Source organism: Petromyzon marinus, unplaced genomic scaffold, assembly GCF_048934315.1.
Source record: "Petromyzon marinus isolate PM22_M1 ecotype Great Lakes invasive population unplaced genomic scaffold, UKy_Petmar_22M1.pri1.0 PM_G_Scaffold_189, whole genome shotgun sequence".
Taxonomy (NCBI): domain Eukaryota; kingdom Metazoa; phylum Chordata; class Hyperoartia; order Petromyzontiformes; family Petromyzontidae; genus Petromyzon; species Petromyzon marinus.
Window position 1 is genome coordinate 49,237 of NW_027422749.1, and position 15,672 is coordinate 64,908.

A 15,672-nucleotide genomic window follows, 5' to 3' on the forward strand; every position below is an offset into this window, starting at 1 on the left:
TTCGCCTGATGATGTCACTTTCCTGTTAATATCGCCTGATGATGTCACTTCCCTTTTAATGTCGCCTGATGATGTCACTTCCTTTTTAACGTCGCCTGATGATGTCACTTCCTTTTTAATGTCGCCTGATGATGTCACTTCCCGCTTAATGTCGCCATGAGCAGCAGCATCAGTGAGTGTGGCACTGAAGAGAGAACCCCGTGGGTGAGGCTGATGGAGCGCCGCGTGATGATGCTGCTGCTGGCGGTGGCGGCGGTGGCGCTGATCACAGAGCAACAGGCTCAGGTAACGGGGGTCCCCCCCCCTCTCATTCACCCCTCTGGGGCCCCTCTCATTCACCCCCCTGGGGTCCCGTCTCATTCACCCCCTGGCGTCCCCTCTCATTCACCCCCCAGGGTCCCCTCTCATTCACCCCCTGGGGTCCCTCTCATTCACCCCTCTGGGGTCCCCTCTCATTCACCCCCCTGGGGTCCCCTCTCATTCACCCCCCAGGGTCCCCTCTCATTCACCCCCCTGGGGTCCCCTCTCATTCACCCCCCTGGGTCCCCACCCCCTCTCATTCACCCCCCTGGGGTCCCCTCTCATTCACCCTCTGGGGTCCCCTCTCATTCACCCCCTGGGGTCCTCCTCTCATTCACCCCCCTGGGGTCCCCCCCTCTCATTCACCCCCCTGGGGTCCCCACCCCCTCTCATTCACCCCCCTGGGGTCCCCCACTCATTCACCCCCTGGGGTCCCTCTCATTCACCCCTCTGGGGTCCCCTCTCATTCACCCCCCTGGGGTCCCCTCTCATTCACCCCCTGGGGTCCCCTCTCATTCACCCCCCTGGGGTCCCCACCCCCTCTCATTCACCCCCTGGGGTCCCCTCTCATTCACCCCCCTGGGGTCCCCTCTCATTCACCCCCCTGGGGTCCCCACCCCCTCTCATTCACCCCCTGGGTTCCCCCTCTCATTCACCCCCTGGGGCCCCCCTCTCATTCACCCCCCTGTGCCCCCCCCCTCTCTCTCGGTGGTGGTGGTGTTTGGGGAGTTTGTCTCCCGCTCGCGACTCAACCCACACCCAGTGACGGCCGTTATCTGAACCGGTCCTGGGCCTCCCCCAGTTCGACTCAGCCGCAAATAAGTAGCCGGTGTAGCGGTGTAGTAGAGCGGTGAACATCGCTAGCACTGGGGGAGACAAAGGCGGCCGGGCCTGGTGCTGGCCACCCGCCCCCTCGTGTGCCACAGTGCCGGTAGCCTTCATAGGTGCTGCTACTCGCTAACAGCACTTAACAGCACTTGCCCCTGTCGCACCTCAAGGTGTACAGGGAATGGCTCTGACTTCCGGCCACGTAGTTTTACCCGGGCCCGCTCACCATCATGAAGGTCCTTAATGATCGTGAGCAGAGGGTCAGGGACTCCAAAAGTACGAAGAACAACCCAGAGCCCAGGCCTACTGATGGTATCATAGGTCTTGACCAGGTCAATAAAGCAGAAATGTAGGTCTTGTTGGAATTCCCTACATCTCTGCTGTAGCAGACGGACAGAAAATATGGCATCTGTGCAGGACCGCCCTTTCCTGAAACCGCGTTGGGGCTCCGCAAGCCTCTCCTCAGCGTGCCTGGCAAGGCGATGCTGAATAATCCTTGCCAGGACCTTTCCCGGCACACTGAGGAGTGAGATGCCCCTGTAGTTGTTACAGTCTGTGCGGTCCCCCTTCTTAAAGAGGGGGGCCACCAGGGCAACCTTCCAATCCTGCGGAACCCGTCCAGTGGTCCAGACTGTTGTTATGATGTATATAGGGCAGTCTGTGCACAAACGCCACCCTCCCTCAGCATTTCGCTTTGGAGATCATCTCTGCCCGGTGCCTTTCCTGGTCTCAGACTCTGGATCGCCTTCAGTACTTCCTCAACAGATGGCACCTCAGCCAGTCACTCACAGGGGGTGACTTCTTCCTCCAATATTTGAGGCAACGCAGCCTCGGTAGGGTCATCACCACTTTGTCCCATGTTGTTTTCCTGGGTGAGGGATTTCCCCTCCCCCAGGACCTCACAGAAATGCTCAACAAATCTGAAAACCTGTTGCTGGGGGTCGGAGATTGGATCATCGTTCTTTCCCCTAAAATGGTAATAGGTGTGGGGCTGCAGGTTACTTTTCTGATGTAATTAAAGAGCGATTTGTGATCGCGGGCCGCTGAGGCAGACTCCATCTCCTCAGCAACCCGCGACCACCCCCCCTATCCTTGCAGCACCTCACGGCTCTCCGAACCTCCGAGCGAAGGCTGCGGTAAGCCTCCTCATTATCCGACATGGGATGCTGTAGCCGATGAGAGGGGGCCTGTCGCTTTTTCTCAGCCAGCTTGAACACCTCCTCTGTCAGCCAGGGTCTCTGGGGAGGTCTGGACTGTGTACCCAAAGCGGCCATTGCAGCTGCATGAGCCACAGTCCTAAACCTCGTCCATTTCCCCTCGACATCAGGAGGAGTCAGGGACGATGCCAACCCCAGCCGCAAGCGATGATGAAATTCTCGCTTGCAACTTTCATCAGCTAGCTGAGACCAGGCCACTGTGGGTTTGAATGGGTTCCTGGGTGTACACCCACCACTGGAGTGGAAGAATGGCAGGTGCATCTTACAGATGACAAGTCGATGGTCAGTGGGCAGATCAGCTCCATGGTAGGTCCTGGTGTCAAGGACATGGGCCCGCATCCGCTGTTCCGTCACTGTAGTCCAGCAGATGTTCTTGCTTAGACCTGGCATGCATCCATGATGGAAACACATTTGGTAATTACAAGCCCATGGGCTACACAAAAATCTAGCAGCCTCTTGCCGTTGTTATTGAGCTGATCTGGTCCATGCCTTCCAATTACTCCAGACCAGGTGCCCGCATCATGACCAAAATGACTATCCCGAGGGGTCACTTTAGCTACCGCCTGTGACAGGAGGTCATAGAAGGCAGCTGACTCATCGGCCTTGCCTGCATCCCTCCATGGATGTTCGTTTTCAGTGGGGGCATAAGTAGCCACTACCACCATTCTTCGCCTCTGGGAAGGCGAGCCCAGAGTAGCCTGGGGCTTACAGCTTCCCACACCTCACCGCCACGCTCCCACGCCTCATTCATTCTTTTATTCAGAAGAAGAGCCACACCCTGTTGTTTGGCAGTCTGCTGCCCCGAGGAGAGGACTGTCCACCTCTCATGGTGGCAGGAGCCAGAGCCGGTCCATCGGACCTCCTGAATACCACAGAGATCCAGGCGGTACCGGTCCAGCTCTCGACAGAGGAGTGGCAGCCTCTCCTCCGCAGTGAGCGTTCGAACATTCCACGTGGCCACACAGTGGTTTTTTGTTGTTTCTTGAGGAGCCCCGAGGGTAAGGATTCAGTCTCCTGGCTCTGCCAAATGGAGTTTTCGCCAGGAGACGTCATAGATGCTTATCCCCCCGAGGCCTCCTGTACAAGCTTATTAATTAGATATTTTAAACGTGGTTTAGTGGTAATTAATTGAAGGTGGAGGGGTTACCAGCCCCTCGCACCCATCCAGAGCCCCCAATTAGCTGCTGTGGTGGTTACATGGGACAAAAAGCCAATCGGAATTCGCCCTCCCCCCACGGCACTGCCCACGACAGCGTTGCCCGTCCGGCACACACGTACACACACACTTACACACATACACACACACGTACACACAGAGACACACACACACGTACACACACACTTACACACATACACACACACGTACACACACGCGTCACTATCTGGCCAAATTCCGTGTCGTTAAGAATCCCTCCACCAGCCGACAAAAGGAATGAAGTGGCCTCGCTCACGATGACGTTTGGTGTCGTCTTCACCGCACCCCGCACAGGGAGAGCGCAGGGAGAGACGCGTGGAGGTGGTGGAGGTGGTGGAGGTGGTGCAGCTGGAGGAGAGAGACGAGGAGGAGGTGGAGAAGGAGGTGGAGAAGGAGGGGGAGGAGGAGAGAGACGAGGAGGAGGTGAAGGAGGTGGAGAAGGAGGTGGAGGTGGTGGAGCTGGAGGAGAGAGATGAGGAGGAGGTGGAGAAGGAGGTGGAGGAAGAGGAGGAGGAGGTGGAGGAGGAGGAGGAGCAGGAGGTGGTGGTGAGGTTCCAGCAGCCAGGCCAAGGTGCGAGTCGTCGTCGCTGGAGACGGACCTGGCTCATCCCCAAGGTGTCCGTGCCCGAGAATGACCGCGGGCCCTTCCCCAAGCTGCTGGTGCAGGTGCGCTGCGTGACGGATGTGGCGCGTTCTCATTCTTATTGTCGTATAACCTCATCCTAGCCCTAACCTACCCCTAACATAACCCTCAACTAGCCCTAACCTAACCATTAACTAACTCTAAACTAGCCCTCAACTAACCCTAAACTAACCCTAACATGACCCTCAACTAACCCTAACCTAACCATTAACTAACTCTAAACTAGCCCTCAACTAACCCTAAACTAACCCTAACATAACCCTCAACTAACCCTAACCTGACCATTAACTAACTTTAACCTAACCCAACCCTAAACTAACCCTCAACTAACCCTAACCTAACCATGAACTAACTCTAAACTTGCCGTAACCTAACCCTAAACTAACCCTTAACTAGCCCTTAACTAGCCCTAAACTAACCCTAGCCTAGGGTTAGGACGCGTGGAGAAGGTGGAGGTGGTGGAGCTGGACCAGAGAGACGAGGAGGAGGAGGTAGAGGAGGAGGAGGGGGAGGAGGAGGAATCCGTAGAGCCGGGAAGCTCTTTTCTGCCACGCTCAGTAGGGGGCACGGTGGGGGGTGACAGAAACGCTTCTGGCGGTGGCGCAGAGTCCAGGGTAAGGTCAACGAATCGACGAGACGCGGACAGCCGAGACATCCGCACGCCGCCGTGGGACGTCTGTGGGGCAGTGTCGAGAGTCGAGGGTGAGGTGAGCGTGAGAGCGCTGAAAGAAGTCCAGCGTAGGAGCGGCCGTCACAGCATCATCGCCGCCCCCACGTTCGTCACGGCACCCCAACAGGTGAAGTCCAACACCACCGGGGTGGACATCCGCTATGCCTTGCTGGGGGACGGCGCCGACCAGCATCCCGTGGGGTTGTTCGTCATGGACACCGTGACGGGGAGAGTCTCAGTCACCAGGAGCCTGGACCGGGAGGTGATCGCTCAGTATCGGGTACGGACCACTCACGCTACACTACACTATACACTACTACACCATACACTATACACTACACTACTACACTACACCATACACTACACTACTACACTACACTACTTCACTACACTATACACTACACTATACACTACACCATACACTACATTATACACTACACTATACACTACACTATACACTACACTATACACTACACCATACACTACTACACTATACACTACTACACTATACACTACTACACTATACACTACTACACTATACACTACTACACTATACACTACTGCACTACTACACTATACACTACTACACTATACACTACTACACTATACACTACTACACTATACACTACACTATACACTACACTATACACTACACTATACACTACTACACTATACACTACTACACTATACACTACTACACTATACACTACTACACTATACACTACTACACTATACACTACTACACTATACACTACTACACGACAGTGTTGTGACTGCAGCTCAAGTGCTACGCTGTGGACACGAGTGGGCGTCATCTGGAGAAGCCAGTGGACCTCGTCGTTGATTTCACTGACGTCAACGACAACCGTCCCACGTTCGCCAAGGAAGTCTTTCACAGCAGCGTCGTCGAAGGATCCCCGCAAGGTGCGCTGACGATGATGACGATGATGACGATGATGATGATGACAATGATGATGATGGTGATGATGACGATGATGATGATGATGACGATGATGGTGATGATGATGACGATGATGATGACGATGATGGTGATGATGATGATGACGATGATGACGATGATGATGACGATCATGACGATGACGATGATGACGATGACGACGATGATGACAATGATGATGACGATGATGATGACGATGGTGACGATGATGATGATGACGATGATGATGACGATGACGATGATGACGATGATAATGATGACGATGATGACGATGATGACGATGATGATGACGATGGCGACGATGATGATGATGATGACGATGATGATGACGATGATGATGACGACGACGATGGCGAGGATGATGACGATGATGTCGCCATGGCAACCACTCACTCACTCACTCATGCACTCACTCACACACTCACTCATACACTCACTCATACACTCACTAACTCATACACTCACTCATACACTCACTCATACACTCACTAACTCATACACTCACACACTCACTCATACACTCACACACACTCACTCATACATACACTCACTCACACACAATCACAGGTACACACAGACACACACACTCACTCACACAACAACCGCCATTCGCCACTAAGTGGCGGTGACGTCACCACGACGCTTGTGCCAGGCCATATGCACCTTAAGGCCATGTGAAGTGTCCAACGCCCGCTGGCAGGAGGTCACGGGGCAGACCTAGATGTCACAGGTCGACTGACTGAGATGACTGGCTGATGCACCACCTGTGCCCCCTACTGTGCCAACCTGCTGTACTTTAGCCACCCGGCGCTCTGCTCGTTGTTGTGAGTGTCGCTCCTCCGCCCTCCGAGCCTCCTCCACAGAGGCCGATCTTGACACCGCTGGTACCAGTCATCGGCAAGTCCACTCAGCTCCACGTCCTCCTGTACCACATCACTCCATCTCTTTTCTAGCCCGTGCCGCGCCCGCTTAGCCCCCTCAATCCGGCCGAACAAAAGCTGTTTCGGCATGCGGTGGCTGGGCATGCGGGCTACATGACCCAGCCATCGCAGCCTTGCCCGCCGGAGGAGCTCACCGATGAGACCTTGCCCAGATCTTTCAAGGATTTGTGAGCTCCTTACACAATCCAGTCTGGTTAAACCCAGGATGGATCATAGGCAGGCCAGCCTAAATGTTTCTAACCGGCGAAGATGTTCCATTAGGGGGGTCCACGTTTTGCAAGCGTAGAGAAGTGAGGGAATGACCGTGGCCTAGAAGACCTGAAGCTTAGTGCGGAGCGACAGACCAGGTAGCTTCCACACAGCGTTACGCAACCGATGAAAAGATATTGCCGCTCGACTGATTCGGAGTGAGACCTCTGCTGTTAAACTGGAGCCAGTCATAAGCACACTGCCCAGGTATGGGAAACTCTCCACTCTCTCCACAACTGCCCCATCACCGATTGGGAGTTGTGGGGGTGGAGTGTCCGATGGTACAAAATACCCAGGCAGGTGCTTAGTTTTGGTGGGGCTGATGGTAAGGCCCCACCTCTTAGTGGCACGCTCCAATCTCAGCAGCAGCGTCTCCAACTCCTCCTCTGAATGAGCAGCTATTACCAAATCATCAGCATACATAACGTGGTTGAGCATTCGGGAGCCATCCCTTGACCGCACCCGGGCATCGATCAGCCTCCCATTATATCTGTACCATATGGAGATTCCCCCGGTACAGCTATTGAAGGCTTCACGAACTACGTGGTCAAAATAGATGTTAAATAATGTGGGAGCCAGAGGACATCCCTGTCGCACCCCAAGGTGTACAGGGAATGGCTGTGACTCCCGGCCACGTAGTTTACCCGGGCCCGCTCACCATCATGAAGGTCCTTAATGATCGTGAGCAGAGGGTCAGGTACTCCAAAAGCACGAAGAACGACCCAGAGCCCAGGCCTACTGATGGTATCATAGGCCTTGACCAGGTCAATAAAGCAGAGATGTAGGTCTTGTTGGAATTCCCTACACCTCTGCTGTAGCAGACGGACAGAAAATATGGCATCTGTGCAGGACCGCCCTTTCCTGAAGCCGCAATGGGGCTCCGCAAGCCTCTCCTCAGCGTGCCTGGCAAGGCGATGCTGAATAATCCTTGCCAGGACCTTTCCCGGCACACTGAGGAGTGAGATGCCCCTGTAGTTGTTACAGTCTGTGCGGTCCCCCTTCTTAAAGAGGGGGACCACCAGGGCATCCTTCCAATCCTGCGGAACCCGTCCAGTGGTCCAGACCGTTGTTATGATGTCATATAGGGCAGTCTGTGCACAAACGCCACCCTCCCTCAGCATTTCACTTGGGAGATCATCTCTGCCTGCTGCCTTTACTGGTCTCAGACTCCGGATCGCCCTCAGTACTTCCTCAACAGATGGCACCTCAGCCAGCCACTCACAGGGGGTGACTTCTTCCAATATTTGAGGCACCGCAGCCTTAGCAGGGTCATCCTCACTTTGTGCCACAATGTTTTCCTGGCTGAGGGATTTTCTCTCCCCCAGGACCTCACAGAAATGCTCAGCAAATCTGCAAACCTGTTCCTGGGGGTCGGAGATTGGATCATCGTTTTTTCCCCTAATGATGGTAATAGGTGTGGCGCTGCAGGTTACTTTTTTGATGGAGTTAAATAGAGATTTGTGATCACGGGCCACTGAGGCAGACTCCATCTCCTCAGCAACCCGCGACCACCACCCATCCTTGCAGCGCCTCACGGCTCTCCGAACCTCCGAGCGAAGGCTGCGGTAAGCCTCATTCTCTGAAGTGGGATTCTGTAGCCGATGACAGTGGGCCTGTCGCTTTTTCTCAACCATCCTGAACACCTCCTCTGTCAGCCAGGATCTCTGGGGAGGTCTGGACCGCGTACCCAAAGCAGCCATTGCAGCTGCATGAGTCACAGTCCTAAACCTCGCCCATTTACCCTCGACATCAGGAGGAGTCGGGAACGATGCCAATCCCAGCCGCAAGCGATGATGAAATTCTCGCTTGCAACTTTCATCAGATAACTGAGACCAGGCCACTTTAGGTCGGAATGGGGTCCTGGGTGTACACCCACCTCCGGAGTGGTAGAATGGCAGGTGCATCTTACAGATGACTAGTCGATGGTCAGAGGGCAGATCAGCTCCACGGTAGGTCCTGGTGTCAAGGACATGGGCTCGCATCCGCTCGTCCGTTACTATGTAGTCCAGCAGCTGTTCTTGCTTGGACCCGGCATGCATCCATGATGTTGTGTGGATGCGCCGATGCCGGAACAGCGTGTTGGTAATTACAAGCCCATGGGCTGCACAAAAATCTAGCAGCCTCCTACCGTTGTTATTGAGCTGATCTGGCCCATGCCCTCCAATCACTCCAGACCAGGTGCCAGTATCATGACCAACTCGGGCATTGAAGTCACCAGACATGATGACTCTATCCCGTGGGGCCACTTTAGCCAGCACCTGTGACAGGAGGTCATAGAAGGCATCTGACTCATCGGCTTTGCCTGCATCCCTCCACGGATGTTCATCTTCGGTGGGGGCATAAGTAACAACGACCACCATTCCTAGCCTCCGGTTGATGGGAAGGCGAGCCCAAAGTAGCCTGGGGCTTACAGCTTCTCACACCTCACCGCCACGCTCCCACGCCCCCTTCATTCTTTTGTTCAAAAGAATAGCCACACCCTGTTGTTTGGCAGTCTGGTGCCCCGAGTAGAGGACTGTCCAACCCTCATGGTGGCAGGAGCCAGAACCGGTCCACCGGACCTCCTGAATGCCACATAGATCCAGGCGGTACCGGCCCAGCTCCCGACAGAGGAGTGGCAGCCTCTCCTCCGCATTGAGCGTTCGACCATTCCACGTGGCCACCCGTAGTGGTTTTTCGTTGTTTCTGGAGGAGCCCCGAGGGTAGATATTCAATCTCCTGGTTCCGCCAATTGGGGTTTGGCCAGGAGACGTCATAGACGCCTGGCCCCCCGGGGCCTCCGGCACAAGCTTATTAGTTATATATTTCAGTCGTAGTTTAGTGGTAATTCATTGAAGGTGGAGGGGTTACCAGCCCCTCGCACCCGTCCAGAGCCCACGTTTAGCCCCTGTGGTGGACTCAGACGCCATGAGGGGAGGAGCCAATCGAAATTGGACCTCCCCCCACAGCACTGTCCACGACAGAGTTGCCCATCCGGCACATACACACATACACACTCACACACACACATACACACTCACACACACACACATACACACTCACACATACACACTCACACACTCACACACTCATTCACACATACACACTCACTCACACATACACACTCAAACACTCACACATACACACTCACACATACACACATACACACTTACACACTCACTCACACTCACTCACACACTCACATACACTCACACATACACACAGATACACACACTCACACATACACACATACACACTCACTCACATACACACATACACTCACACTCACACACTCACTCACACACTCACTCACACACTCACACACATACACACTCACACATACACACTCAAACACTCACACACACACATACACACTCACACATACACACTTACACACTCACTCACACTCACTCACACACTCACATACACTCACACATACACACAGATACACACACTCACACATACACACAAAGATCCCCCGTATAGCCTGTAACAGACTGTAGGGGCAAGTGCTGTTAGCGAGCACCTATGAAGGCTGGAATGGTACACGAGGGGGTGGGTGGCCAGCACCACGCCCGACCGCCTTTGTCTCCCTAGTGACGATGTTTACACACCGCACCAGGTACTCATTTGAGGCTGAGTCGACCTAGTGTAGCGATTAGCGCAGCGCGCTAATCGCTACACTACCGCTCCCCACATACACACAGATACACACACTCACGCATACACACACACTCATACACTCACACTCACACACTCACTCACTCACACACTCACACACACACACAGACACACACAGACACACACACACATACACACAGATACACTCACAAACACTCACTCCTTCCCCTCCCTCCGGCCGTGTCAGGCACTTTCGTGATGAGGGTGGTGGCGAGTGACATGGATGACCCCTTGACGCTCAACGGAGCGATTCGCTACCATATAGTGTTGCAGGTTCCCATGATGACTGCACACCGCGTGTTCACCATCGACAGATTCACAGGCATCATCACCAATACTGTCCGGCTGGACCGAGAGGTGGGTATCACGTCTGTGTGTGTCTGTGTGTGTGTATCTGTGTGTGTCTGTGTCTATGTCTATGTGTGTGTCTGTGTCTGTGTTTGTCTCTAGTGTGTGTTTGTCTGTGTGTGTGTGTGTCTGTGTGTGTGTGTGTCTGTGTGTGTGTGTCTGTGTCTATGTGTGTGTCTGTGTGTTTGTCTCTAGTGTGTATTTGTCTGTGTGAGGTGTGTCTGTGTGTGTCTGTGTGTGTCTGTGTGTGTGTCTATGTGTGTGTCTGTGTGTTTGTCTCTACTGTGTGTGTGTGTCTGTGTGTGTGTCTGTGTGTGTGTGTCTATTTAACTCCAAAAAAGTAATCTGCAGTGCCACACGTATTACCATCATTAGGGGAAAAAACGGTGATCCAATCTCTGACCCCCAGGAACAGGTTTGCAGATTTGCTGAGCATTTCTGTGATGTCCTGGGGGAGGGAAAATCCCTCAGCCAGGAAAACATCGTGGCACAAAGTGAGGATGACCCTGCTGAGGCTGTGGTGCCTCAAATTTTGGAAGAAGTCACCCCCTGTGAGTGGCTGGCTGAGGTGCCATCTGTTGAGGAAGTACTGAAGGCGATCCGGAGTCTGAGACCAGGAAAGGCAGCGGGCAGAGATGATCTCCCAAGCGAAATGCTGAGGGAGGGCGGCGTTTGTGCACAGACTGCCCTATATGACATCATAACAACAGTCTGGACCACTGGACGGGTTCTCACTCCTCAGTGTGCCAGAAAAGGTCCTGGCAAGGATTATTCAACATCGCCTTGCCAGGCACGCTGAGGAGAGGCTTGCGGAGCCCCAATGCGGTTTCAGGAAAGGGCGGTCCTGCACAGATGCCATATTTTCTGTCCGTCTGCTACAGCAGAGTTGTAGGGATTCCAAAAAGACCTACATCTCTGCATAATTGACCTGGTCAAGGCCTATGATACCATCAGTAGGCCTGGGCTCTGGGTTGTTCTTCGTGCTTTTGGAGTACCTGACCCTCTGCTCACGATCATTAAGGACCTTCATGATGGTGAGCAGGCCTGGGTAAAACTACGTGGCCGGCAGTCAGAGCCATTCCCTTTTAACCTTGGGGTGGGACAGGGATGTCCTCTAGCTCCCACATTATTTAACATCTATTTTGACCACGTAGTTCGTGAAGCCTTCAATAGCTGTACCGGAGGAATCTCCATATGGTACAGATATAATGGGAGGCTGATCGACGCCCGGGTGCGGTCAAGGGATGGCTCCCGAATGCTCAACCACGTTATGTATGCTGATGTCTGTGTGTGTGTGTGTGTCTGTGTGTGTGTGTCTCTGTCTCTCTGTGCACGCCATGTATAGCGGTTACCGCTCTGCGCTACAAACCCACTCCGTGCGTGTGCCGGGGGGTGACGGTGTGGGAGTGTCCGCTCTGTGTAGAGAGTGACGCACTTTTCGCTGGTGGTGATGGCTTCGGACATGGAGGGAGACGCCAACATCGGACTCTAGACCACGGCCACCGCCATCGTCACCATCACCGACATCAATGACATCGCCCCCGAGTTCACGAGAAGAACCGCACGGCACGCCGGCACCACCACCGCCACCACCACACACCACCCACACTCACACCGTCACCACCACCCAACCTCAACACTGCACCATAGACTCAACACTGCACCATAGACTCAACACTGCACCATAGACTCAACACTGCACCATAGACCAAACACTGTACCATAGACTCAACACTGCACCATAGACTCAACACTGCACCATAGACTCAACACTGCACCATAGACTCAACACTGCCCTTAGACTCAACACTGCACGATAGACTCAACACTGCACCATAGACTCAACACTGCACCATAGACTCAACATTGCACCATAGACTCAACACTGCCCATAGACTCACACTGCCCTTAGACTCAACACTACCCCATAGACTCAACACTGCACCATAGACTCAACACTGCACCATAGACTCAACATTGCACCATAGACTCAACATTGCACCATAGACTCAACACTGCACCATAGACTCAACACTGCACCATAGACTCAACACTGCTCCATAGACTCAACACTGCACCATAGACTCAGCACTGCTCCATAGACTAAACACTGCACCATAGACTCAACACTGCACCATAGACTCAACACTGCCCTTAGACTCAACACTGCACAATAGCTCAACACTGCACCATAGACTCAACACTGCCCATAGACTCAACACTGCACCATAGACTCAACACTGCACTCTAGACTCAACACTGCACCATAGACTCAACACTGCACCATAGAGTCAACATTGCATCATAGACTCAACACTGCCCATAGACTCAACACTGCCCTTAGACTCAACACTGCCCCATAGACTCAACACTGCACCATAGACTCAACATTGCACCATAGACTCAACACTGCACCATAGACTCAACACTGCACCATAGACTCAACACTGCATGATAGACTCAACACTGCACCATAGACTCAACACTGCACCATAGACTCAACACTGCTCCATAGACTTAACACTGCACCATAGACTCAACACTGCATGATAGACTCAACACTGCACCATAGACTCAACACTGCACCATAGACTCAACACTGCTCCATAGACTCAACACTGCACCATAGACTCAACACTGCACCATAGACTCAACACTGCACCATAGACTCAACACTGCACCATAGGCAGTATACAACAACAACAACGTCACCCCCCCTGTCCGCCCCCTTCTCTCGGCATCTTCATCGCCGTAGTGGTTCGGCACGGTCCGTGAGAACGCCGTGGGGGTGCCGGTGACGATGCCGCCCCTCTCAGTGATCGACTCGGACGAGGCCGGCACGGCGGCTTGGCGTGTCCACTATTCCCTCCGCGGGGGGGGGCAGGGGGGGGGGGAGTGGGGGGCGGGAGACCCCGGCGACCTGTTTGTCGTGGAGACCGACCCCGGCACCAACAATGGCAGGATCGTCGTTGTCAAGGTAACGCGTGGGAGGGAGGGGAGGGGGTGAAAGGAGGGAGGGGAGGGGAGGGAGGGGAGGATGGGGAGGGGAGAGGGGGATGGAAGGAAGTGGGGGAGGGAAGGAAGGGGAAGGAGGGGAGGGAGGGGAGGATTGAGAGGGAGAAGATGGAGGCAGCTAGGGAGGTATTTTTTCACAGACGTCCAGTGGGGGGTGAGGGGGGGGGGCACGGTGTCCGAACGTCAACGTCGCCAGCACTGGGGAGACAAAGGCGGACGGGCGTGGTGCTGGCTCCCCACCCCCACGTGTGCCATTCCAGCCTTCATAGGTGCTCGCTAACAACACTTGGCCAAACGGTCTGCTAAGGCTATACGGGGGATCTTTGCCTTTTGTACGTGTGCGTGCGTGTGTGTGAACGTGTGTGTACGTGTGTACGTGCGTGTGTGTGTGTACGTGTGCGTGTGTACGTACGTGTGTGTGTGTACGTGTGTGTGTACGTGTGCGTGTGTACGTGTGTACGTGTGTGTGTACGTGTTCGTGTGTACGTGTGTGTGTGTACGTGTGGGTGTACGTGTGTACGTGTGTGTGTGTACGTGTGTACGTGTGTGTACGCCGCAGCCCTTAGACTTTGAGACGTCATCGTCATGCCAACTCATCGTCTTCGTGGATAACGAGGAGCCGCTCGTGAAAACCATGCGGCCCCCTCCAGAGAGTACCGCCACCATCACGGTGAGTGACCCCCACGGCCCCCACATGGCCCACGCACGGCCTCCCCACGGTCTTCCCGTGCCACCCGCACCCGGCTCTGGACACCTGCGAGCTGCTCAAGAGCTTCACAGCTGTTCGGATTCTCCCGCCACAAACAAAGATTCCTGCGGAAAAGCCGCCACCCCCGACCTCTCCCCGTGTCTCTCCCCGCATCTCTCCCCGCATCTCTCCCCGCATCTCTCCCCGTGTCTCTCCCCGTACCTATCTCCATGTTTTTACCTGCGTCTCTCCCCGTACCTATCTCCATGTTTTCCCTGTGTCTCTCCCCGTGCCTATCTCCATGTTTTCCCTGTGTCTCTCCCCGTGCGCATCTCTCCCCGCATCTCTCCCCGTGTCTCTCCCCATACCTATCTCCATGTTTTTCCCTGTGTCTCTCCCCGTACCTATCTCCATGTTTTTCCCCATGTCTCTCCCTGTACCTATCTCCATGTTTTTCCCCGTGTCTCTCCCCGTACCTATCTCCATGTTTTTCCCTGTGTCTCTCCCCGTGCCTATCTCCATGTTTTTCCCCGTGTCTCTCCCCGTACCTATCTCCATATTTTTCCCCGCGTCTCTCCCCGTACCTATCTCCATGTTTTTCTCCGTGTCTCTCCCCGTTCCTATATCCATGTTTTTCCCCATGTCTCTCCCCGTGCGCGTCTCTCCGCGCATCTCTCCCCGTGTCTCTCCCCGTATCTATCTCCATGTTTTTCCCCGTGTCTCTCCCCGTACCTATCTCCATGTTTTTCCCCGTGTCTCTCCTCGTCCCTATCTCCATGTTTTTCCCCGTGTTTCTCCCCGTACCTATCTCCATGTTTTTCCCCGAGTCTCTCCCCATACCTATCTCCATGTTTTTCCCCGTGTCTCTCCCCGTTCCTATCTCCTTGTTTTTCCCCGTGTCTCTCCCCGTGCGCGTCTCTCCCCGCATCTCTCCCCGTGTCTCTCCCCGTACCTATCTCC

General features: G+C 54.2%; 1 protein-coding gene across 1 annotated transcript; it reads left to right on the forward strand.

Moving 5' to 3' along the window:
• Positions 1-156: 156 nt before the first annotated feature.
• On the forward strand, positions 157-12,569 carry LOC142912080 (cadherin-4-like). The gene is made up of 6 exons (XM_076060379.1): positions 157-285; positions 4,006-4,206; positions 4,981-5,133; positions 5,633-5,777; positions 10,849-11,018; positions 12,433-12,569. Exons 1-6 carry the CDS (start codon positions 157-159, stop codon positions 12,499-12,501), a joined length of 867 nt encoding a protein of 288 aa, XP_075916494.1. The 3' UTR covers positions 12,502-12,569.
• Positions 12,570-15,672: the final 3,103 nt, after the last annotated feature.